The sequence below is a fragment of the Kwoniella shivajii genome, chromosome 1, assembly GCF_035658355.1.
Source record: "Kwoniella shivajii chromosome 1, complete sequence".
Classification (NCBI taxonomy): Eukaryota; Fungi; Basidiomycota; class Tremellomycetes; order Tremellales; family Cryptococcaceae; genus Kwoniella; species Kwoniella shivajii.
This window is the reverse complement of record NC_085908.1, coordinates 852,361-877,216: the sequence shown is the minus strand read 5'-3', so window position 1 is coordinate 877,216 and position 24,856 is coordinate 852,361. Positions and strand designations below refer to the sequence as shown.

The following is a 24,856-nucleotide window of genomic DNA, read 5'->3' as shown; positions in this document are numbered from 1 at the left end:
ATCGACTGCACAGCAATTCAATCACATTGAAATTACATTTCCTGTCAATTGATCGAAAGTGGACAATATGAACGGATTTAGCCGGACTGCTGGATTGATACAGTCAATTAGGTAATCAGAGACTCATGTTTCTCAGCATGCGTGACAATGCATTGTGCAGAGCTAACATTCCGTTTACTCTTCAGTACCGAACTTTCTATAGGGAGTGAATGTGTTCTCAATCACGGATACTCCACCCCTGATCATTCATGTACACATTAGCTTTGCTCGCCGAACATGGAATTTCGCACAACTACTCACTCCATAGTACCCTCCGAGTCCTGTCTTTCCTGGTAATCGATAATGCAACGGATAACCAGTTAACATTCCTCCGACACCGTAATACCTTCTCCACGACGCTGCGGTATTATCGATTCCGGTCCCTACACCCCAAGCTAAGGATGAGCCAAGAGGATGAGGCATACCCATAAGCTATAAGGAGTGCTCAGTCAGTCTTGTCAACAGCGATTCAAGATCAAGGCAAGAAGAAGGGAAAGATGTTTTAGAAATACATACACCGGCTCCATATCCCAGATTAGGACCTGGGAATCGTGTTTTCACTGCTGGGAAGAAACCTAATCGACCTCCTCCAGGAAGTGTCATAGTCGGAAATGGAATTCTACGTGAGTGGATATGAGAAATGCCAACTCTCTTGAAAGATACTTGGTCATTCATCTTCAAACTCACTCCTGAGGGTTTACATATGGATGATGGATCTGGTGAGGGGCGATATTCATAGGCACTCCGGAGATGACAAGGGGCGTCAGCTTTTCTCACATGTCCACGATAATCCAGTGTTATGAAATGGCTCACTGTTGAAGATCTCTGAATGCTCATCGGTTCGTACGCAAGACAAAAGCTCAACCCACTGACGTATGATATATCGAAACGTCAATTCAAAGCAGTATCCGAACATCATGCTTGAGTTGGGGTATGGTATGACTCATGTGAGAGATAATGCAGCCGATGTTTGAGCTCCTTTGTTCTTGGGAATAGGGACATGTTACTTTCCTTTCCGTCCTTCGTCCTTCGTCCTTTAACTACTCCTTTCAATGTCTAGTATTTCGCAAAGTAGAAAGGACATTTGGGCAGACAAAGGCAAGCCGTGTCCCTGAACTCGCGCTGAGACTGGTGACTGCCCTTCGCATGCAAACACGAACAATGCATGGATGCATGTCATCTTTTCGAGCTCCAGGCTGGCATCATTCGCAATTTTGTCATTCAGTCTTCTGATAATCCAAGTCTTCTAGTCCTGTCTTTGACCTCGCTTCTACCAACCGAAAGTTTCCGTGTGGACCTAGAATATTATGACAAGTTTAATACCAAAATTGAGGAGTCTGACTGTTACTCACGGTGACGCCTCCAACATCCTTTTTCTCCTTCCACGGTATACTTCTAACAGCCATGCGGGTACCATCGATCAACCGTCTAGGCTATAAATGTAAGTCCGATCAACGAGCGATCCATAACCATTTCAACCTGCCATGACGAAAGTGGACTTACTCCACAAACACCGATGATCATTCCGCAAGTCCCCACTCCACCGCTCAAAGCCTCACCTCTTGTCCTTGTCACATCGTCTCGAACCAGCCGAGGGAGATCAGGTCGTTCAGCCTTGACCTCGACACCACGATGTTGGAATCGCTTTGATGACGTAGCGCGAGAGATATAGATGGTGATTCCTGGGTCGATGGTGGACTGCATCTCTGCTCGAATGCATAAATTCTCGAGGTGGCTTAATAGCGGAGTAGCATGCTCTACGAATAGAAGTTCAGCGACGTCTGATTCATGGGCATGCGACAGTAAATAGGTTGGCTGACCATATGTTTTCACAATCCAGACCAGATGAATCGCGGCAGCCCGCACGTGGTTCTCAGAGGCCTTCTTGATCAAATCTTGGAACATAGCTAGCGAGTAGGTGATGCCACTACCACCTGAGATGAGTGTGATACCTGAATAGCTTGAGAAAATTGTCGAACAAGGTCCACCCTGTGATTCGAGACCAATCAGCTACAAGCCCCCTTATTCCACATTTGATGACAGAGCTACTTACATATGGCCCTTCCACCAAGATTTTACATTCCCTTCCTACGACTTCTTCGGCTCTTTCCAAAGTAGCCAAATCCCTCTTCTCTCCCTCGTAGCCAACATCGTTCTGCTCGCCAACATCCTCTCTAGGTGCTTGAGACACGCCTCCCTTCGCCGCGAAATCGTACAAATCCCTTGTCCAACCTCCTGCCTTCTTTGCCATCAGAATCATTTCTCCTCCTTCCGCCGAGCCTATGGTGAAAGGGTGATTTTCCAGCCAAGCCATGCCACCCATCTCTTGTAGAGCTGGAACACGAAGGAATACATGTTGACCCGCTCTCCAACCCGATCTAAGAGGGAGAATGATCTGGGTTGATCCTTCCGGGAGACATGAAGATGGCGCAGGAAGTGCAATAATCTTGGCCGGAACGATTCGCGTTTTGATGAAAAGTCGAAGGATGAGATCTTTGGTGTAGAGAAGAAGACAAATGGTACTGGATGAATAGATCCACCTCATGGTAAGCTTCCATTTTCATAACGATATCGCGGAAGAAAACAAAGTGAAACTTACGCTAAGAGACCAGTGTATGGCTTGTGGAAGCTGAGCGCAATGATCGCTGTGACAAACCCAATCCAGTGAGAAATCCAGAAAAACCCATACATCCGTCGACGAATGATTGGTAAAGCGGTAATGCCCATAAAGCCGAATGCAGCCCAAGCTACTATACCCGCAGTGATGAAAGGTATTCGTGAAGACTCTGAGACATAAGCGATCCCTCCCTTTCTTAGCCATTTGTTGACTGCTATATATTCAGCTGACACCCTGGGCAGCAAGCGGTTAAACAGTACTTACGATACCCTCCAGCGTGAAAAGTAGCAGCAACGCTATGAGGTGGAGTCATTAGTGAGCATGCTGACCACCGCAAGACATTCATGAGTCTCCGTATCGACTCAGTTCTCACTTACAACAGACATCTTCCAACGAATCTTATCAAGGGCTGTCAGTCCTCATCGATCAGTGTCGGGATTAGACATACCGATGCAAGAAATTGATCTTCTCATAACCTTTACCGATCAAATACCCAATCCAATTTACCTTGCCTGCAAGGAGGAACACGATTGGTAACTGTTATTGAAACCGAATGGTCAGCGGTATACAGTCAGCTGTCAACAGATACGAGATCCACCTGGTTTGTGGCCACAAAGCCGGCACGAACAGGGGCTTTGACAATACTGTAGAACAATCGAGCGTTAATAACCAAATAGAATAAGGTTGATGAGACTTCTGGAGCTTACTCATTGTCATAAAACAGAGCCAAAGTCACCAATCCAGCCCAGATGATACATATAAAGACTTGTCCAACTGTCATACCTGTCACCGGTACTCTAATTTCCATGTATCCGGAGAACGGAAGCTTAGAGCTTAGATTAGGGATATACCTTGGCGAGTCAACTCTCCGAATTAACCTTTCGGTAGAAGGCGAAGGATAGGTATTAAAGCTCCTGGTCGGAGTCGCAGTGGTGGGGGTCTGGTATATAGGAGACGGGTAACCTGGCGAATCCCCTTCTTTTGAGATAAAAGCTCTGCTTCTGCTACTGGTTGGAGTTTGTGACAGAGCAATACCTCCTCCGACGACTGTTGCTGAAGGAGCAGGAGGTTTGGATGATAGATGCATTCCGTTGAACATCTCCCCACCCTGTTTATCGGAGTACCATCTTGCGAATAATCTGGGGATATTTAATAGGGTATAGACTGTTAAGAGCACCCCCACCAGGATTAACACAGAGAGTGGTGGCACTTCATCCTTATTATGAAGTAGTGTGAAAGGATGTTCGGCATCGACACCTCCCCAAGCTGTCCTGACATGAATGGACGCCGAGGACAACCGGTTTGGAAAGTTTGAAGTAGTGTCATTGGAGGCCAGCATCGCAGCGAGATCTATCCACAAATGATCAGGAACCCAAAGCTTGTGTTTGGCCAGCAATACAAAATCTGAAGACTATTGAAGCGCGACGAGTGTGGCTTGCTGAATACGGTGGGGGATGAAAACACGGTGGGATTGAAGGATACCGTCAAAATAATTGTAAAGTATCAAGTTCAAAGTATAGAATCATATATACCTTTTCATAGATTAACTATCCTCCACAGGGAATGAATAGATGAATTTCGTCACAAGAAAGGATGAAATAGGAAACAGACATTCTAGTACCTCGGTGGTGCGTGTTTTTGTACCGAGCTCATTCTGACTACGCATGGTCCAGATTTCTTCACCGGAAAAAGCCATTAGTCGCAGTCCTTCCAATGATAGATGGAGATATTGCTTGAATAAGCTATTGTGAGTGTGCATCGTTTCAGTCCGAATCAAAGGGATGTCTGGAAGAGGTGCTTGCTCTAGAAAGATTGAAAACGTTCCAGGGGAAATTGGTCCCAATCAGGTTGAGGGTAAGACCATCTTCCCATGTATTAGAAACTTGCGGTTCCTGTATCAATCTTAGGTCTTCTTGATTCTCACGATCGACAGGATCCAGATAGAATTATCATCGATGACGTGACGTACGAAACGATCGAGATACTCCCATATTTCCCAACAATCTCGGTTTTCAGTCAATCCCCAAGGTCAGGCCTTTGGCCAAGGAATCATCAATGACCTTTCACTGTGTTGACCTAAGCACAAGCATACTTTATATCTTTGGCGTGCTTATGACACATTCGACATTCCAAACAGAAACGGCTTGGGTTGTTGTGGAGGACGTGTGAGTGATCCACACAATCATTCCTTCCCGGATCGAAAGCCACACCCCCTTGAAATATATGTCATCCGAGGCACGACCCAATCCGCTTCGATTGTTCTAATCACTCGGTCCCAAAGCTGACAACAGTAGCTTTACCCTTCTGGCAGTCCTTTGCCTAGATAACAAGATTTCAATGGAGGTTACACATACATGCAAATATTCGAGATCGCGCAGGAATACGCGAAAATCAAAGTTACTTGGCACAATCTTTATGAGCGTGGTTTTCTTGCTGCCTTTAAGCACCTCAAATTCTAAGCCACACTATTTCGCTCGCGGGCCTTTCTTTCATCCCGTTTGGCGACCTTCTGACCCCACCATAATTCGAAATCCTTCTTCCACCACTTTTTCTGTTGCTCTAACCATTTCTTGAGCTTTATGACCGTGATCCACATACAAGTTAATGCACGTCGGAGGTTGGACCAAGCGAAAATGACGAAGAAAGCCATTGATAGAGGTATCGATATTTCCCAGAAATATATCGTAGGTCTGCTCAGATCAGGAAAGTCGTCGAATCCCTAGAATACACATCAAATGTTAGGCTAGGGCAGACTATTTAAAAATCGCAATTGACATACCATAGAGAAGTACGATGCCTAGATAGTGATGTTACTGTATCAGTTTGTGACATGTACGAGCGCCGAGCTTTGTGGACCGATGCTTACTATGAAAGTCAAAGCTGTGCTTCCGCCTTTAGCTTTTACTGTTATAGAGCAAGATTGACTCACGCAGAAAGACAATCGTCACTATTGCTAATCTCTCCATTGAATCGTTTGCTCTATTGGATATCATATTCTGTAATAATCCTTGGGTCATTCCAGCAGTCTTTATGCTTAGTGCTGTCAGTTTAATCACCAGCAAACTCACGAAGACGAATCCCTCGAGACTTCTGTATTTTTCTACTAAAGCATCTGTATCCTCAATTACACGCTCCAGTGTTTCTGCAGCTTGATTTAAGAGTATATGAGTTCGAGTAAGTATCTGTCCTTCACAATATCCAGACGATGAAAATGGTGCATGTTTTTTCAATTTGTTGTTGACCGTTATCAGTTGTCTCAGGCGTTTTTTGAAATCGTTCAAATTTGTGATGATCAAATGGATCTCTTCAAGCTTCACTGTCTATACCCGCCATTGAAACAGTATTAGTGCTTTAAGGGCTGACGAGGATGGAGCTTTTACCATACCGAGGGATTTCGCTTCACATCTTCTTCCCAGTGTTTAGCTTGTTTCTCTACCTGTCGTACTACCTGCTACGAGTCAGCGCTTTTTCCGCACACTTAGGATACCGAAACGGAGGGTACCCACTCCACTTGCATATCCTGTGGCTGTAGAGAAGCATGAGTATGGTCGCGAACTTAGATTCTGAATAGACTTACTCCGATGAAAAATACTCAAACCAAGCAATCTCGCATCGACCGCCACTTCCAGCTGACCTGGGATTTCCATCTGCATTCTCGCGGTGTGTACCACAAGTCTTGATGCTGGACAATCATAATAAGGATGAGTAATCGTGACCAGAAGGTTTACTGAAGCGATGATTAGCGGGAATCAGCATGCTTAGTGGAACTATTCACAAGGGGGTATGATGAAAACGGTTATAAATCCTGCCCGAATCAAACGCTCGATCTTGTTTTCTACTGTGTTGATCCACATATCAGATGGATGTTGGCCCTTTATGGGGGAAAGATCTTTGATCATGTCGTATATGGGAGATGTATCGTTGTCTTTCTCGGTATCTTGAACTAGTAGTTGGATGTAAGTGTAAGAGGGATGAAATTCGACATGGGAGCGATGATGACGATGCTCGGAGCAACGTATATGATCATAGAATGTGGCGGAAGGAAGGCTGTTAGATTAGCCTTGGTGTGAGTCGTATTCCATGTATGACAAGACATAAAAGGCAACGCAACTCACCTAGAGAGCTCCGATAAACCTGCCAGCAACTTCTCTTCTATCCCTAAAGCGTTTACTGCATGAAAAGATCAGTTGTCAAAGAGGACGTGAAGGTCATCCTCAGGTCCAGTAACTCACCCCACAGACAGTCTTTTACATCTTTGCTCTCAATTAGTGTCTTCAAAACCGACAACTGCTCTCCGGGAGTCTCTTGATTGAGCATATCCTGTGATACGGGCTGACTGACCTTAGTATCCGAGGTGTACCTCCGAGCCTGCGCAGTGAAATATGATCAATACTGCATTTAGAATCTCAAGCAGACATACCACAACAAAGGCGTTGCCTCTTTTAACGGTGTCAATGAACGGGTCGGTCCACTTTGATGTTCCATCAAGACCCGTTTCAAGACGCGAAGACAAATGTTGGATCAACTTGTCGGGTAAACCATCCTTATCACTACACTGTTTAGCGTTCTCCGACCCGGAAACAGATAGGCTTACGGATCTGGGAGCTAGGCTCGACTTTGGAGTAGTCGTATGTTCGCGATCAAAGACGTTGATTTGTGGTGGTTGTTCTTTTTGCACATCACACAGGGAGCTGCTGGGATCTACCGGAGTCATAGTTATTCGTCTGGTCTGGCGGGAAAGATTAGGTTGAGCAGGAATACAAATATGATCTGCCTGTATCTATATGACTCTTTACTTTCTCCGAGTGGAAACAAAGAAAGTCGACAAAAGACTATATGCGATGGAAGGATCCAAGCACTAAGGAGCTTTGATCTAAGGGTTCAGTGAATGAAGGGTCTATGACAACTTTAAATCTCCTTTCATTCTACATATGAGATCGCTTCTCTCTGCTCTCCGTCAACTCGCTTTCCCATTGGGGATAGGCCAGGCGACGACAAGCCTTTTCCATAAAGAAAAGCAATCACTGGTCTGTTCAGAAACCACCTCCATTTTCGCCGTTTATACCGCCACTTATTTCCCCATCCTTTGTGAAGGAGGACCGTGAAAAAGTTGACTGGACCCATATCATCTTTTTCCCCCACCTGATTATTGGTCCCCCACCCAGTTGATCCCGCATCACGCATTTGGGTAATAACCGACTTGACCACCTTCAAGAGTTGCAACTTTCCTCTTCTCCTTGTTTTCTGCATCTACTTTGTTCTCATCTTCAACACTTAGATCAACGGAAAACGTCAACGAAGAAGATCAACAATTGAGCTACCAGATCTCTTGTCATCTTTCCTAATCATCCCGGGAATGAAGATGAAGCCGTTCCTGCACGGTATGTGCCATGATCTCCTGTCGAATGCGGAAAGGAGACTAGAGAAAGGGCGCTGATCATTTTTACAGAACCATCCTCTGATCCCGTGATACCTGATGGAAGCCCTCTCAAAACTATCGCAGAACGTAGCACTCCCACCAAACACTCTGTCAACAATCCTAAACCTACCTCAGAACCATCCGACCATCTCTGGGACAGTGACCTTACCGACCTCTCGGACGAATCTGACGAGGAGGAGGACCCACATCGTTCCCAAGTCAGCAATCCTTCTCCACCTCATTTCGCGAAAGATAATTCCAGTAAGCGGAAACAACCCATCATCCAGTCTTCTGATTCGGAAGAGGCTTCTGACTATGACCACAAACCATTCAAAAAGAAGAAGAAAAAGTCATCCAGCAAGAAAGATTCTGGTACCAAATCTACTGACGGCAAGGGAAACACAAAAAAGAGCAAAAAGAAGAACGTATTGACTAAGTCAGAGGACGGAAACGCTGGAGCTCCCAAAAGGAAAGTCCTGCTGGCCAAACAAGCCAGGTGGAAAGATTTACCGAACTGGGGGAGCAGAACGGACTGTCCTCTGTTGGAACTTCCAAGAGAAATCCTGGATGAATGTTTCGGTTCTACATCTGGATTGCAAGTGAGTATCTGCGCTTATCTGAAGCAAGTGAGGAATGACTGACAGACAGGCAGATCAGGGACTATGTGGCTCTTGCTGGAGTGTCAAAGTTCTTCCGACATGCTTTCACGGCTGATGTCTTCCATGTAAGTGACCAATGTGGAATTATACCACAATTTTAGGCCCTTGTTCATACTTATCCTTTCTAGGAAATTTGCTATCACCATAAAGCTAGCCTAACTACTGGTTCTTGATACAGTACAGCGAACGTAGGTGTAGTAAAACCATTCACTACCAACTTGATCGATCACATTTTCACCCGCTCAATCGAAGATTGGCGTGTTGAATCTCCCCTTTTGGTGTATGTTACCTCTGTTCCCAGTCATTACGTTCCGGATGGTCCGAGGGAAGAATGGACAGAAGCCCAGTATATCGTTTACAAGGAAGAACAGATAAAATGGAAAACATCTCGAAAGGAAGCTCATCTGAGAGCTGAAGAAGCAGCTAGCAAGAACGCCAAGGAACAAGCATCTCAAAGAGGCAGGACCGTTTATATGAATAGGAAACATCGAAGGGTCTTAGCCAAGATCGACGGTCGGATAGATGGTGAACCTGCAATCGAGAAGGACCATCACGGTATTCCCATAAAAACGAAACAAGACGAAGACGAAGGGAAATCAATGCTGCAACTTGCGCAGACCTCTGATATGTCCAAACAGCGTGTCCATAAGAAGGGGAAGCAGCGTTTGCATAGAGGTATATGGGTCACACCAGACTCGGACAGAGAAGAGGAAGAGGGATTGAAGATTGTTCTTTGGGATCCGACGACTGGAGAGAAGAAGATTCATGATCACTGGCCTAATAAATGGCGCCAGCACGCGGTGGACTGGATGAGTAGACAAAGAATAAATAAGACTGTGAGTAATGTAGTATTCGGATAATCAATCGTGTTTCAGGCATGAGAGACTGATCAGAGTGATGCAGAAGGCGAAGAGGTCATTCCGCGTCACAGACGCCGAGCTACTCTGCTTGAGGAACGTGCTGGTCGTAAGTTCAGCTGCTCCATCAATCCCGTAAAAGGCTACGCTGAGCGAAAGCACACACAGCCAAATCCTATGAGTAGCAAACAGTGAGACTGTCTCCCAGAAAGTCTCAATGGCGTCGGTTTACTGATCAGTCCCATGGTACTTCTTGTTGCTTAGACCACAACAAACGTAAGTCGGTAAAGTTCTGCTGATCCCTTCTGACGGACACCCCGCTTACCAAATTAGTTAAATTAGCTTCATGCAAGTCGCGGTCGAAGCTCTCTCTTTGAGATCTCACGGAGGACCTAAAGGCCACGAAACTCATCTGTGAGCTACTCCGACTAGCACTAAATCCAGATTTCCCTGCTGACCCAGGAATTGACGTTGTGGTCCATTCAGGGAAATGCTGCAAAAGACATACAATGAGCGATCCCGCAAACGTGAAGCCAAAAACGACGAGGCGAAGGAGGACGGAACTTATGTCTACAAGCATAAGAAACGTTACGTTGCACCTTACGAGTGGCGGTACAGAGACGAGATTCTCTATTGGGATGGCGAATGCCGTTCAGATTGCGAGGCGTGTAGTCACGGTCATGCTCTTGGATAGAGTTATATGCAAGATCTCGCACCTCTTCGCTTTCTGTATCGTTCACTAGTTTCTAAATCTGTCTCTATATACTCATTCATGTAGCTTCTATCTCCTCGCTGATAAGAACGCTTAGTTACCTCATCGTCCCATGTATAAACTGTAGTATTTCATGTATTCCATGTCATGTGTTTCTGAATGCCTGTAAAACAGATCGAAACATCAGACCGTGGGAAGGTTGACGCGCCAACCATGTGCCAACGCTCGGACCTCTTCGATAACCGGGTTGTCCAACTCAACAAATATGTACCTGACATTTCGACAACTATTCGACTTTGATCTCACTTTACCATCACTCTAACTCGATTCTGACATCCTGAATCTCAAGATACACATCGCTCATGCTATTCACCACCTAGGGATGACTATGAGGTTGCAGAAGGTATCGCACGGTAGGTGTACGCGGTGCATTCGCAGCTTGAAGACTGATTTCCTCATCATGACATCAGTCAACCAAGCGCTACCAAAAGACGGCCTGTCCTTCATCCCCGCTCACACTTGTATAGTCATAGATCCCACCCTTGTCGACGCACAACAACAGCCTACCGATAGTGATGATTATAGCAGCTCGTACGATTCTCACCATCGCGGCAGTGCTAGGATAAGCAAGAGACCACTTGGTGATGCCTTCCAACAGGTCCTGTCTAATCAAACAGTCCGTTCATCCAGCGCTGAGTCCCCTGTATACAAAATGAGCGCTTGCAAAACACAAGGAGTATTGGAGTCAGAGGAAATAAGTGACTTGCAAGCGAGTGTCGAGATTAATGAAGGAGAAAAGAAACCGGGAAAGAAAAGAAAACCCCTTGTCGCTAAGAAGGTAGAATGGAAAGATATACCTGATTGGGATGGGAGAACGGATTGTCCATTATTGGAGGTCATACCTAGAGAAGTACTTGACATGTGCTTTGGATTGAGTGTTAATGTTGGTCTCACAGTAAGTACTTCACATACCATGTAGCGAGGTCGCGGGAAACTCTCACGTCAGCTAATCAATCATGTAGTTGAGAGACTATGTTTCACTTGCAGGCGTGTGTACGTTCTTCAGGAGTCAGATGACAGATATGGTATTTCAGGTAAGTAGCTTCAGAAGTCTTCATTTATGGTTCATACGGGTACTGGTTGGTACTGTTCTCATCGATCTTCTTTCGAACAGGAGCTGCACAATTCCAGCGATCCAAATCTTCCTGTTCTCTCCAATGGACCATCAACAACCAAATATGCTCATCGAATCTTCACGCATACTGTTCCGGCTGATTGGAGAAGACCCAAGCCCGTCCCAGTCTGTTATCCTGAACCCACACATTATGCTCCGAGGGGGACGAGAGAATCCTGGTCAGAAGCACAATATATCGTTTACAAAGAGGAGCAGTATATGTGGAAGTTGGAGTATCGTGTGGCGCAAAGGAAAGCGCTTATCAGAAGTCTTCAAAGTCTTAGGCAAGCCAGGCTGCAAATGAACAAGGCTCAAAAACCAGGTATACGGGTGGGTACATATCATAGGAATGTCCTGGGGAGAGTTAGAGGTAGACAAGATGGTGAATCACCCGTAGAGAAAGACAATGAAGGCAACCCCAAGGAAGAGTATAATTTGGAGGTTCAAGCTGAAAGAGAAAGAGCTATACCTGTAGCTGAGGAGGAACTCCCTTCACATGTGCCTACACACGTAACTGATGGTATCATGACACGGGTCAAAGGAGTGAAAGACAGACGTGGAGAATGGAAAACACCAGAGTCAGATAGTGGAGATGACATTGAACATGAAGACAACATCGTCATTGACAGCTTCAGAGACGTCAGTACTGGTGAAATAATACATCAGCCATCCTGGCCTAGTGTAACGAGGGGGGAAGCTGTGCAAGTTGTACATTCGAGTTATATAATTAAATCAGTCAGTCGCAATCCTCAACATTGACCAGACTAGTGTACTGAAAACTGATTTGCTCTAGGAGGCCATGAGAGAGTTTAAGGTCACAGAAGCAGAATTGTTATGCTTGAAACACCTCTTAATTGTATGTCATCTTATTCATCCTATGAAAGTTTGCTCACTCCGGCCTATGCCCTAGCCTAACCCAATGAGCAAGAAGAAGTAGGTGCTTGACTACCTGGTTGAGTTTGTCTAAGGCGATTAGCTGACTCGTGATATGTTGTCAACTGGATGTCTAGTCCTCAACAAGTGTAAGCTTACTGACTCTTGATGCTCTTCGAGGGCTTGCTGATTCCTGCGTGTGGATAGCTTCTGGCGCTCTGCAGTTGAGGCTCTTGCTTATAGATCTCATGGTGGACCTTTCGGACACTCACAATTCATGTGCGTTTCCCGACTGTTTCGTTCACGCTATACAGCACTGCTTGTCTCTTTTACATATCCGTGAAATCGAACAACCGCGCTAATCTTGAAAACGTCGTTCAGTAAGCGATCCAACGAAATGCTTGCCAAGAATCACAGCACCCGAAAACGTAAGAAGGAGAAAGCTAAAGAAGGAGGATGGCACGTAGAGAAGAGGAGGAGACATATATTCTTGCCAGGCCAATGGAAAGCCTTGCAGAAGAGAAGAGGCAATTCAAGCGCCGATCCAGATGAAGAGGATGATGAAATGTACTGTAAAGAAGGATGTACATGTCAAGGACAGCTTTTCTAAGGCTCCCCAAAGAACGTGAAGAAACGGAGGGGAAGCAATGAGGAAGGACGACAATAATGATGACGGTCACGATAACTACCAGGTCGAAGAAGTACGATTGTCGCGAATGTATAACTCGATTACCTCTGTATAACCCATCGTATCATATAGCTCACAATGTATATATTTCAATGACCGATGTACTCGTGCATGTCATGTCATCACACGTTAAAATCCCAGAGGCTGAAACATAAATTCTGCATGTGACTCGAGTTGACGTAATCCTCGTGTTTCAGATACAGTACATGTCTGTCCAAGTCATTCCATCTTTACATTATAGTGGCATGATCCAATCCAGTCAGATCAACTCAACGGATGGTCGATCATGTCCACATCGTCCTGCACAAAATGTGATGATATAAATACTCTCGCTTTCTATAATATCTCTCTCCTGATACCTTTCCCAAATACATCATTCTTACTTTTCTGTATGCTCAAGTCATACGAATCCAAGTCTTATATCGACTTATTCCTCTGAATTCCAGATTCAAATCGCTTGTCAGTCATCCCATCTTTTCTCGGCTTGACGTGATGTCGGAACTGTACTGACAGATGATTGTGCATCCGTTGATTAAATTAACAGAACAATATGGACGTCAATCCACCACCACTCGATATCGGAGGTTCCCCACAACCTACAGATACAAATTCAGCATCCACCTCAAATTCACCATCTGAGCTCAGTAGCCCTCCTCCCACCAATGAGCAGGAAAGGGATGGGCTGAGACGATCCACAAGGGTCACCAACAAGAAAACATATCTCGATGCAAACTCCACGCTGTCTATGATGCTTCAAGGCTCAACTGTACTCGATAATTGTAAAACAGTAGCCAAAAGATCTACCTTGTCTGAGGATAACGACGATATCGAATATGGTAAACCCGCAAAGAAGAAGTCTAGATCCAGAAAGGGGAAAGCACAGTCCACAAACAAACATATGGCTGGAGGATGTAGAAAGATGAAGAAGTCTCAAAAAGTCAACATCGAAAGAGAGAAAGAAACTGGATATGGAGGATGGAGAGATATACCCGATTGGGGAGATAGGGCAGATTGTCCATTATTCAGATTGTGCGATGAAGTATTAGACTTATGTTTTGGTTCAAATCAAGATCTCAGTGTAAGCAAAATGTTGTTTTCATTGGTAGCCTAGGATAGAAACTATGCTGATGCCTTGCTTCCATGATAGATCAGAGACTATGTAGCCTTAGCTGGGACATGTAGATTCTTCAGGTTCAGTCTGAATGATAACGTCTGGAAGGTGAGTTTCTGTTCAACCGCTTATCTCCACCTACTCTCCTCAATTGAATTTGCTTCTGATTTCGATGTAATATAGGAAATCCTCTGGCAACATGACGATAGCACTAGATGCGAAAAAGCAGGAACCTCAGAAGGATATAAAATCTTTTCTCGAGGTATCGAAGATTGGCGAGTCGATTCAAGTCGTATCATCGGACCTGAAAACAAACCCAAAGGTTATTGGTATCCTCGAGCTGAAAAGAGAGATGATTGGACTAAAGCTGAATACGTTATTTACAAGTCCGAGCAATTTATCTGGAGACATCAACAAAAGAAGGAGAGTAGAACGGTCACAGCTGATTATGCGAAAACTGCAAGTAAAGCTAGAGATCGATGGATCAAATCCGGAGAAATACCTTGTCCGAGGTATATTTATGTTGGATCATCTTTTCGGCCAGTTTTATCCAAATTCAAAGGTACAAAGACTATTGACGAAAATCAAATAGACAGCTCAAAGCCAGCCAGCAATCAGGATACGCAAATGAGAGACACTTCTCAGATCAAGTCTCAAGGTACAAGTGAAACTCTTGCTAGAAACAATTCTGTGACTGCCTCCCAAGAGACTGGGTCGCAAGTCCCCGAGGAGCCAACTCACATACTCTCCATCGCTGAGATCACTAGATCACTACCACCTGAAGATGACTGGCATACCCCAGATTCAGAATACGGGTCCGACAAGGAACCGGATATCAAATGGTCAGATGTGACTGGACAAAGAGTCCCTTGGGATCATTATCCTAGCGATCACAGGAAAGAAGCTGTCGAGGAGCTGGAAGATCATATTTTCACGAAAGTTAGTTGATAACTTCTCAGAACGCCGGTATAACGACTTATATGTGCTAAATCTTTTCCAGGACGCGATCAGAGAGTTCAAGATATCAAAGGCTGAACTGGATCCTCTGGACTACGTATTACCGGTGAGTTGGGTCCCCTTTCACCTTATAAGATCGTCTAAACTCTTTTTGACTTGCCACGCTGAGAGGATAGGGTTCTGTTCGAGGGCGTCGGTCGTGAGTGCCCAAATCGCAAATGCTTGCGGACGAATCCTGACTTTAACCCTTTTGCTATCTGTATCACCACCCCGTAGCTCTAAACCCCATAAAGCGTAAGCTTTTCGATATACCCTCTACCCACATACATAGGTTGAATAACATATATTCAAAGTTACAACAGAGCCGCCGTTGAAGCTTTGGCCATCAGGCTTCATGGAGGATGGGACGGACATCAAGCGGTGCTGTGAGTGAAAACCTTCCCATCAAATCACTTCTCAGCTGCTTGTTTTGCCACCTCGTTGTGTAGGGAGGGAGAGTCTGCAAGTATGCGCTGTAATAGCTGATTCATATCTTCGTTAGTCGCGAAGCGAAAGACCGAGCTGTCAAAGCAGGTCGTGCCAAACAGTGAAGTGTGCAAAAAGCAATGAAGCGAGCAAACGGACTCAGGTGAAGAAGAAGCTGCTTGAACAGTCACATGAGATTGCGAATGAATAGGAAGACACAAGTTTTTCATGTTTGATCACTACATTCGATAAGATAATTACACTATTTCTCCGCTTAAACCGTATGTTATCGACAAATTCTGGTCAGTTTTCCTTCACGACTGTTCTGTCTTCACAAAGTGCGTGATAAATTGCTAGACAAATCAGACGAGTTTCCGCATTTGCCCTTGTTAACAGGTCTTGGCGTAGGTGTTGGTGTGATCAGCGATGTGATCAGTATCGAGAGTGTCGCCTCTCTTGGCAGTGGTGGGCGAGCTAATACTCTGTCCTCGGGCCGCCACTGACATAGCGAAGGATGGTCCTGAACCATTGATGAGTCCTTCGGTTCTATACATGGACATATGTGTGTCAGCGCAAGACCCTTCGATGTGAATGATCAGTGCAGACTCACACTGAAATGATATCAAGGATTAATTTTCTTGCCAAATCTCCGGAGAGTGATTCTCGAACTACTACTCGCAGAATTTCGCTCTTATCTTCAGCTGGGGGAAGAGGGTAGCTATGAGCTCAATCGTCAGCGGACTATACTGAAGCTCCACCTCCTACCGTACTGATGACATTCGACTACTCACTTGGGTACGATCCAACCAATTGCTCTTAATTGACTTTGGATCCACTCTTGCTTGACATTAGGATACTTCTGTTTGGTCTCATCAGTGAATTTGAAAGCACAGACGGGTAGACCTGCAACGTAGTAGTTTGGATCATCGATTTCGGGCAAATGTCCATGAATGACATTGCTTGCTGCTGTGGTGATCACGGGGGAGATATTGGATAACCCTTGGTTGACAGGTTTGTGAATCATAGATAAACAAGTGAAATAACCTGATGCTTCAAGAGCTCGAGAAATGAGTCTAGCTTTGGACAGGTTGTTCTCGTTGATTCGTTTGTATCCCGAGAAACCAAGATTGAGGACTGATCATGTGGGAAATCAGCATCATTCAATGTCTAGGCAAAGAGCAATTAACGTACAATGGAACATTTGACTCAAGACAGGGAAAGCTGGTCTACTAAAATTCAAGTTGAAAGAATAATCGGTCTATAATTTCTAAAATCAGTTGTGTCTATGCGGATGTGTAATTTCGGATTTTCCGAACTCACTTGACCAAGATAGTGCAATTCGAAAATCAATTCCTTGGGCAGATATTCTGCGCTTCTCCAAATGATCCAACCGAGACCAACGGATGCAAGACCATATTTGTGTCCAGAAGCGTTGATGGAGTTGACTCGAGGGATTCGGAAATCCCATGCGAGGTCGGGGTAGACAAACGGTCTGTTCGGGTCGTGCAAGTCAACACCTTTAGCACGAAGTACTATGTACGTACGCTACGAAACCTCCGGAAGCGGCATCAACGTGGATTGGGATATCTATTCCGGTTTCCTCTTGATATTTATCTAATTCATCGGACATGCCCTTGACCGATTCGAAGCTACCAGTGTAAGTTGAACCCATGATGCTGATGATAGATGTACCAGTATTCTTGATCAGCGGAAAACAGGATGTGATCGTTGCAAATATTACAACTCACACGAAGATACCAATAGTATTCTCATCGACGTATTTCATGGCTTCTTTAGGGTCCATAACATAGCCAGACTGCGACTAGAGTGTCAGCTGATGAAAGATGAATAGGTAAAAGAGGAAGGTATGTGACCCACCTCAGCGTGAACAGGGACCAATCTGTCCTCTACTTCGAAGTATCTATGTGGTTTGTCAGCCTTACTACTTGCATGACAGTAATGCTTTACTCGCCTAGCGAATTTTTCAAGGGCGACTTGAGCTTCTGCACCCATAACAATATTAGGACCGGGGTTGTGAATATCTTTACCAGCAGCCTTCATCTTTTCCTATACGGCAGAAAGAACGAGAGAGATTAGCTGAACGCCTAACCGACGACTAGAAGCTCATGCGAAGGGGAAATTAAGATACCCACCTGCCATCGTTTCTTCATAGCCATACCTCCTAACATGATAGCTTCGGACGAACCGGTAGTAGCGGTACCAAGGGCAGTAGCGTCTTTAGGTGCATGCCATAGGTGGGAGATCATAGACTACCGATGACATATCAGCGTACATCCCAAAACATCTGACCGAGTCATAGAACATATGTTGAATTGAATGTCAGACTTACGATACATCTTTCGTGAATAGCTTGAGCAGCTGGGTATTCATCTTGATCGACGAGATTCTAACAATGTATACAAGTAAGCAACGTGAGCCCTTAGGGTGGGGAAAAGTAACATGAGAGTATAGACTGGATCAGTAACCGGAGAGCTCACCTTGTTAAGATTCTCATACATCAATCGATTACATTCATCAGGAACCCAAGTGTTAACGAAACTATCCTTAGCTTTAGCATAGTACAACGCCTTGGAAAGAGTGCAACTGACCTTGCAAGATTCATGTTGGGATTACCATCTGTTTTCAACGCATTCTTCAGCTGAGAGTCCTCGCACTTTGTCAGGACAGAGAAATTACTCACCCAGAAGCAATTCATCGTGCAAAAGCTGATAAGAAACCTTTGCATTCACGCCGGTTTCGGGTATGGAGAATCGGGGAAGTTCAGTCTCAACATCATATCGAGATGTGTAGGGGATATCAAGGAGTGTAGCTCTAACAAACAAAGAATGAATCAACACAAGTAAGATGGCGATGATGTGAGAGCTGTGAAAGGACTTACTTTCTATCATGAGTATGTTTTCTAACGGGATGATCTCTAGATTCGGAAATGATCTTTTCAGCGTCTACGTGGTGTGCAAGAGCCATTGTGAATTTTTGTATCTTCTGATTGAGCTGTTGTTGGAAAAAGCAAGAAGAGGAAGTTAAGCTATGTCGAGAAGTTTTTATATAGATGATTGCTAGATGAATTGCGATGCGCTGTTAGGTCGTGTTTTGCCTGACGTCCTGAAATGAAATGAGAAAGGTCAATGCTGTAAAATTAAGCGATGAGGTCCTTTGGATATATAAGCGACGATGAAAGCAGAACAGTAGATGTACTGAGTGCTTACACAATCGTATTGTCACTGATAGTGCACAGCGCAGTAGGTGTGTTTGAATAGTTTTTCTTGTTTATTTTTTTCCTTTGCATGACGATTTTGAATTGATTGGGACTGATGATGATGATGATGATGACGATGGCATTCCTCGCACAAACTGACTGTTACGAGAAACCTGGAATCTATTTTAGGATTTTTGATCAACCTCCACTTTTACGAGTACTTTACCACGTGCGTCATATCGTACAATGCTGAAAAGAGGTGAGGTGAGGGGGTTACAGTAGATCCTTTGACTTTTCATGACAAAGTATGGTTGAAACGCAAGTGTTCTTTTGACTGGTTGTCCTTTTCTCTACATTGTACATCAGAATGACTGGAGGCTGACCTTGAGATATATAAGCCAGATACGAAATACCCTCACGGAGCCTCTTCTTGTTCACAAACAAAAGTTAAAATACTGATTTGAATAATCAACGATACTAACGCTGTGAAACATTGGGTGACATTGACTAAGCAAACGAACCGATATCGCTTGAAAGATGGGAGGTCTGCCTTCATCCAGAAGATTGAAATTCAATGCTTTGATACATTCTTTATCGATTATTTCAACTTTGATCTCGTTCATCATGTTATCCATGGTAGCATTCTACAACGCACCTTTGGATCACGTACATTCAACTTTGGAAAGTACAGTAGGAGCTAGAATGTGGTTAATAACAGTAAATGAAACCTCAAACACGCTGATATACGATAAAAGCCATTCCGATTACCCCAATAAGCGATTCACCCATTACAACCCTGCCGATTTTGAATCAAGCGAGAACGATAATGTTAATCCAATGAGGGAAGGTCTGGGATTGGGTAGAAGAGATGATTCAGGTATTCACGCTTACGGATTCGGGATATGGGGATGGTGTGAATGGTCAAATAATGACTGGATGGGTAATGCTAAATGCACCAAAAAAGCCTTTTGGACTTTGCCTAAATGTGCTATGCCGACCTGGGACAACATCGATCAAGTCATGGGTAATTTTCCAGAGTAAGTCAAACGTGCATCTCCTTTTGGACATATCAAAGCGTGCTTGGGGTTCTAGAACTCTGCGCTAATGACCTCACGATGTAAAATAGCGCGGTCACTAAAGCTTTATCAAGTACAAGTTTTCTAGTGGTTTTCGGTAGGTATCCTTTCGTTCGCAGTTGCCGAGATACTCCCTTCCTCTCTCCTGTACCCAGGATGCACCTCTGGAACTGGATCCAACCTTCTTGGCTTCTCCTCCATCATTCCAGTATTTACTGACGATATTCTCAGCTCCATTTTTAGTCTTATCTTTCCTAATTCTGCTTTGTTTTGCCCTTCGGTTCCCAGGTCCGTATCCACCTTATCCCATGCCTCCTAAATCCGAAAGGAAATGGTCCAAAGATACTCCCATCAATACGCAGACAAAGATCGCATGGATCTTGAGAGACTGGAAGACCCACGTCATATTTTTCATCCTAATGTCAATCTTACTGATACCCACCATCGTTACTGTACTGATTGCAAAAAGTAAATTGAATAACACTGATAAAGTGGCTATTGGAGGTGCGTTGATTTCGAATGTAGGAACAGGATTTGATTTGTAAGTTCAACACAAACTACTCGTATAACCTCTGATCTCACTTGAACTTATGGTTTATTCGTATGGCGACAGAATTTTTGCATCTTGGGTATGCTTGTTGATTGCTCAAGGCTTCTGCATGCTTCGTAATGGATTGATACCTAAAGGGAAGAAAGTCAGTAAATTATCGACAGGGTAATTCGCCTTAACAAAAGGGGACATAAGAAGAGGCGGAGAAATGTTCTGAGATTACATCACTAAGATGCATCTCTTTTGAGTGGTAAATACATACTATATATCCACTATAGAAAGTACACCTGACTACAAAATTGATCCAATAGTGCTCAAAGTCCATGTATGCATATCATGTGAGATACGTTAAAAGTCTTTGCTCAAGCCACTGTGGAGAAAAAGGAGCGCCAGGATTTGTCTGACTGAGTCCGGATCATATTAAGTATCGCATTGAACTCATTCATTCGATATATTATGATTATACAATCAGTGCACACGCTCTGTAACGGTTTACAAGGATGATTTTGGAACATGCAGCCTTTCGCCAAACCCTCAAACCGTTCCTTTCGGTTATCCTTTGACATTTCTGTAACCTGGACGTTCTTTTCTGCGATTGCGAGTGATAACGCACTTGAAACAGGACACAATACATATGTGTCTATCTCAGACTGCCTTATATTTATTCGTCGTGATTTCCATTCGGTCATATATTGCTTTTCACTTTCAAGAATACACGGAGATCGATTTCAAAGAAACCAATAACGAATAGAAAGGACCTCAAAATGGGTTCAAAAGCAAAAACGAAATCAGAGGGTATTCAAAACTCACCTTATCCTCATACTATTTCAATATTCTTATCATTCACTTGTACTCTGTTCCTGTTCTTAGTGATATTGTACAATGTACCATTCTCGGCAGATGATACTAATCGGTTATCAAGTCGTTTATGGCTGGTTCAAGTGAAAGATAAAGGTAGAGAATACGGTTTTGGTATTTGGGGATGGTGTTCTTGGTCTACCATCAGCACGAGTGCTGGATCTACGGTGAAAGATGGAACGAAAGGCATGTGTGTAAAACAATCTTTCTGGAAATTGGATGATCGATCTGTGGGAATCAAATTGCCCAGGTGAGTGAACTGGATATCTTGTCGCTCATAGGTCAAAGTGAAAAAAAGTCCAAAAGCTAGCTGATTGATCATAATTTGATTTAGCGAAATCGCAAAGTCGTTATCTATATCTGGATTCTTCTTGATTTTCGGTAAGTCCGATGAAAAAATCGTCTTTCTCATATTCTCGACCGTATCTCTCCTTATCCAAAAATTATTGTCGAACTGATGATCTATAATAGTTCTGACTGAGTCGTTGGCCCTGTTGATCAATCTACTAATTACGATCAAATTCCATTCTCCGGTCCAACCTCCAATCAATTCCAAGATCGAATGGTTATCTTCAGAGAAATACGCTTATAGGACATGGACAGCGTATACTCTTCGAAATATCTGGAGAAGGTTGATCGTTATTACAGAGATCATCGCTTTTGGTTTACCAGTCCTCATCGTGGCCGGTGTGGGAGTCCAAAAATTCGATGATGGTGTACAAGCTAAATTAGGTGCCGGGTGGTCGATGTGAGTTCATCGGGAGTATTTTCGCTCCAATAGTATTAATTGCTGACATAGGTGATAATGCTGTTTAGGACCTTGTCAGCGGTTTTAATCTTGGTGTTGATCCAAGTCGATATTCTAGTGGCTGGGTTATGGAATAACTCCAAAAGGTCCGGCAAGAAGCATTGAAGTCGCAAAGACTAGTAAGACGATAGTCAAGAATTGGCCTGCCGTATGAACAAGTGCAAGATACGAGAATACAAGTGTCAATCTTGCGCACAATGTTCGATTATGTGGGAGATAGAACTGGCATACATTGTCCATTCGTAAAATCATACCATGCTAATGTTAAATATGCAATTACCCATTTAATTCTCGTGTCGAACGATTTCGCAGAAGATCTATTCATCTTTCTTTGCTCTTTTCAGCATTTCTCTTCGCTTCATACCAGCTTCCACTCCAATTCCACCGAATACAACAGCCACTCCTAACCATTGCCCTTTAGTTAATCTATGATCAAAGACAAAAACACTCAATAGCATAGTGAAGAGCTTTCTTGTCACGGTTACCATTACTAATGTTAATGAACCGAAGTGAGAAATAGTTTCAAAGATGAATAATTGACCTAATCCACCCAAAAGGGCATATGCTAATAACGGTGCGACCGCAGCGGGATGTGTATAGAGGAAAGAGAGTGAATTGAGGAATTCAGGTCGACTGAATGTTGTGCTTGATGGTATTTTCGAAAGTGAAGGTGACAGAGGGGAGGGGAGGTGTAAGAGAAGTGATAAAGGGTTTGTTGGAAGTGGTAGGACTAAAGCTGGGAGTAAGAGAATCTGAGTGAAGAATGACATTGAAAACATCATTTGTTGTCCAGAAAAGGTAGGATAAGTAGAGAAGATCTGATCTTGTGTGGAATTGGTAAAACCATCAATAAACAGGCTAAATTTTGGCAGAGGTGTCAGTAAGCGAATCTTCGATGTTGATCAACGTCGTCCTGATCATACTCTGCTATGCTGATACGCTACGAGGTATTCTGCGAGGATCTTTGACTCACTTCACGCCAAGCAGCCATAATCCCCAAGCACTATCATTTCCTCCTTTCTTCTTCTTGCCTCCTTCAGCCAATAGCATGAACAGACTGATACCGACCGTCACAAGAGCGACAACAACGTATTTGTGGGCGGAAAATCGGCGACGGTATAAGAGCACATTTAACAGAAGAACGGGAATGAGTTTACAGGACTACAACAGAAGTGAGCTCGATCGTCCTAAGGCCACATGACATAACGTGAAGAGATTGACCGAGAGCATGAGAAGCCGCAAGGATGGAAGGGATACGGAAATGCAGAACTAACCTTGCCTAGTACCATAGTAGGATATGATATATGCCGCAAAGCTAGAAATCCAATTGGACCAGCCAAAGTTTGGAATAATGAAACCTGAAATAATAAAGCAGGAAGACTCTTTCTCCAAGGTTTAGACGACTTTGACGCTTCCCTTTCCGCGAGCTTTCCATTAATCGATATCTCTTTCTCCGGTTTTGATAGCGTTGAATGTCCATTCTGCTTTGAAACCCTATCATTATTCGTTCCAGACGAGAATAATTGATTGAATCCTATGATCTGCCATAAGCCCCTATGTATGTTACCTTCTCTCCATGCATTGAAGAGTAGGTAAGATAATGCCGATAACGATGAAGCTACTGCTTGAGCGTAGTTTAAGAATAACGGAGAAGGGAATTTATCGCCTTTCAGTTGATCAGATGAATGCACATGGGGATGAGAAGATGTCGATAGGAATGGAGCTGATACTTTGAACAGAATTTCGTGTATCAGCAGATGAGAGGGATTATTCACGGACTGAGGAGTCCGTGTAGACAAGGGAAAGATGTATGTTGGAATGTGATAACTTACATCGTTCTTGTGCTATGGCCCACAAGAGGAATGCAGCATATACTCCCGAGACACATACACCCAGTCTTCAACAAAGACTAATCATCAGTATGTACATCATCCTTCTGTTTTGAAAAGGAACGTACCGAATGACGCCCATTGTCTGCTCTTCACTAAACGTCGACGTACCGAGGTAAAGTGATATGAACGATGCCTTAGAAGAGAGAAGGGGATATCTGTGAGATTCCTGAGTTCTATTTAGACAAATGAATGTGGTGTACCCGAGTGACCTATCGCTGTATGTGAAATATCCGAGCTTGCTTCGTCAGTCTATGTCTATGATCTATCAGGAAAGGCAATTGCACAGGTATATTGGGTGTACAGGTTCAACTTTGATTTTTTTGGCTCAAATCTTGAAACGCGTCGAGGATGATTTTACAAAACACCATATATCAGGAGTTCCACGTCACAATACAGGTACCACAACTCATGTTTCAAAATCCGGCCTCATGCAATATCCTCAGGAGCAGGTATATGATTCGATCAAGGACTGAATGGGTTGTCTCGAATCTATCCCTTCGAAGGATAGAAATCACGGACTACCCTGTGAGGCAGTGAAGTCTGTAACATAATCTACGATTCTGCAATCTCCGATGAATCCGAATACTCAGAAAGCGATACAGTTCTGATCGCATCGAATTGCTAATGGGTAGGCTGGCTCGTGTTGTCCGTCTACAATTTCCTTTCTAACAATTCTCGCATTCCTCTCAATTCTACATTAAGGTCCCTTATTATATCCTTCATATCTTTGATCTCATTCTTGATGCCACCTAAACTACCAATCAGGATTATGAAGATGAAAAAAGTCGCTATGCCTATCACGGGACCGAAGACCGGTAGATATTCCAACAAGTCATTGAGAGATTTATGAAGTGCGAGCGTTGGATTATTTACTTTTGTATCTC

At 43.9% G+C, this 24,856-nt stretch overlaps 10 protein-coding genes across 10 annotated transcripts; 5 read left to right on the top strand and 5 right to left on the bottom strand.

The window, feature by feature from the left end:
- Positions 1–217: 217 nt before the first annotated feature.
- On the bottom strand, positions 218–776 carry IL334_000331 (uncharacterized protein; the record flags this gene model as incomplete). The annotated part of the gene is made up of 4 exons (XM_062932115.1): positions 218–238; positions 301–471; positions 556–658; positions 727–776. 4 exons carry the CDS (start codon positions 774–776, stop codon positions 218–220), a joined length of 345 nt encoding a protein of 114 aa, XP_062788166.1.
- A 533-nt stretch (positions 777–1,309) lies between these two features.
- Positions 1,310–3,995, bottom strand: IL334_000330 (uncharacterized protein; the record flags this gene model as incomplete). Its single annotated transcript, XM_062932114.1, has 11 exons — positions 1,310–1,336; positions 1,392–1,472; positions 1,543–1,796; positions 1,860–2,028; positions 2,093–2,561; positions 2,639–2,867; positions 2,921–2,952; positions 3,034–3,054; positions 3,105–3,193; positions 3,255–3,300; positions 3,364–3,995. 11 exons carry the CDS (start codon positions 3,993–3,995, stop codon positions 1,310–1,312), a joined length of 2,049 nt encoding a protein of 682 aa, XP_062788165.1.
- Positions 3,996–5,111: 1,116 nt separating this feature from the next.
- On the bottom strand, positions 5,112–7,370 carry IL334_000329 (uncharacterized protein; the record flags this gene model as incomplete). The annotated part of the gene is made up of 12 exons (XM_062932113.1): positions 5,112–5,375; positions 5,436–5,453; positions 5,523–5,536; positions 5,586–5,652; positions 5,725–5,976; positions 6,042–6,104; positions 6,163–6,182; positions 6,234–6,383; positions 6,432–6,703; positions 6,772–6,826; positions 6,889–7,024; positions 7,077–7,370. The coding sequence occupies 12 exons, from the start codon at positions 7,368–7,370 to the stop codon at positions 5,112–5,114; spliced, it is 1,605 nt and encodes a 534-aa protein (XP_062788164.1).
- Positions 7,371–8,012: 642 nt separating this feature from the next.
- On the top strand, positions 8,013–10,285 carry IL334_000328 (uncharacterized protein; the record flags this gene model as incomplete). The annotated part of the gene is made up of 10 exons (XM_062932112.1): positions 8,013–8,037; positions 8,106–8,674; positions 8,728–8,799; positions 8,863–8,899; positions 8,987–9,570; positions 9,638–9,700; positions 9,760–9,782; positions 9,856–9,867; positions 9,934–10,005; positions 10,078–10,285. 10 exons carry the CDS (start codon positions 8,013–8,015, stop codon positions 10,283–10,285), a joined length of 1,665 nt encoding a protein of 554 aa, XP_062788163.1.
- Positions 10,286–10,763: 478 nt separating this feature from the next.
- On the top strand, positions 10,764–12,960 carry IL334_000327 (uncharacterized protein; the record flags this gene model as incomplete). The annotated part of the gene is made up of 8 exons (XM_062932111.1): positions 10,764–11,258; positions 11,326–11,397; positions 11,478–12,212; positions 12,271–12,333; positions 12,388–12,410; positions 12,488–12,499; positions 12,558–12,629; positions 12,732–12,960. The coding sequence occupies 8 exons, from the start codon at positions 10,764–10,766 to the stop codon at positions 12,958–12,960; spliced, it is 1,701 nt and encodes a 566-aa protein (XP_062788162.1).
- A 628-nt stretch (positions 12,961–13,588) lies between these two features.
- IL334_000326 (uncharacterized protein) lies at positions 13,589–15,696 on the top strand (the record flags this gene model as incomplete). Its single annotated transcript, XM_062932110.1, has 7 exons — positions 13,589–14,116; positions 14,186–14,257; positions 14,333–15,088; positions 15,150–15,212; positions 15,283–15,305; positions 15,469–15,531; positions 15,648–15,696. 7 exons carry the CDS (start codon positions 13,589–13,591, stop codon positions 15,694–15,696), a joined length of 1,554 nt encoding a protein of 517 aa, XP_062788161.1.
- Positions 15,697–15,960: 264 nt separating this feature from the next.
- Positions 15,961–18,556, bottom strand: IL334_000325 (glutamate decarboxylase; the record flags this gene model as incomplete). The annotated part of the gene is made up of 15 exons (XM_062932109.1): positions 15,961–16,117; positions 16,182–16,289; positions 16,363–16,705; positions 16,763–16,829; positions 16,892–17,063; positions 17,116–17,247; positions 17,320–17,387; positions 17,450–17,492; positions 17,544–17,638; positions 17,725–17,841; positions 17,922–17,978; positions 18,070–18,130; positions 18,181–18,208; positions 18,273–18,403; positions 18,471–18,556. 15 exons carry the CDS (start codon positions 18,554–18,556, stop codon positions 15,961–15,963), a joined length of 1,665 nt encoding a protein of 554 aa, XP_062788160.1.
- A 769-nt stretch (positions 18,557–19,325) lies between these two features.
- IL334_000324 (uncharacterized protein) lies at positions 19,326–20,583 on the top strand (the record flags this gene model as incomplete). The annotated part of the gene is made up of 4 exons (XM_062932108.1): positions 19,326–19,825; positions 19,915–19,961; positions 20,096–20,405; positions 20,478–20,583. 4 exons carry the CDS (start codon positions 19,326–19,328, stop codon positions 20,581–20,583), a joined length of 963 nt encoding a protein of 320 aa, XP_062788159.1.
- A 595-nt stretch (positions 20,584–21,178) lies between these two features.
- Positions 21,179–22,185, top strand: IL334_000323 (uncharacterized protein; the record flags this gene model as incomplete). The annotated part of the gene is made up of 4 exons (XM_062932107.1): positions 21,179–21,522; positions 21,607–21,653; positions 21,744–22,020; positions 22,089–22,185. 4 exons carry the CDS (start codon positions 21,179–21,181, stop codon positions 22,183–22,185), a joined length of 765 nt encoding a protein of 254 aa, XP_062788158.1.
- Positions 22,186–22,397: 212 nt separating this feature from the next.
- On the bottom strand, positions 22,398–24,051 carry IL334_000322 (uncharacterized protein; the record flags this gene model as incomplete). The annotated part of the gene is made up of 5 exons (XM_062932106.1): positions 22,398–22,938; positions 23,054–23,241; positions 23,355–23,809; positions 23,913–23,977; positions 24,038–24,051. The coding sequence occupies 5 exons, from the start codon at positions 24,049–24,051 to the stop codon at positions 22,398–22,400; spliced, it is 1,263 nt and encodes a 420-aa protein (XP_062788157.1).
- Between the last annotated feature and the right edge of the window lie 805 nt (positions 24,052–24,856).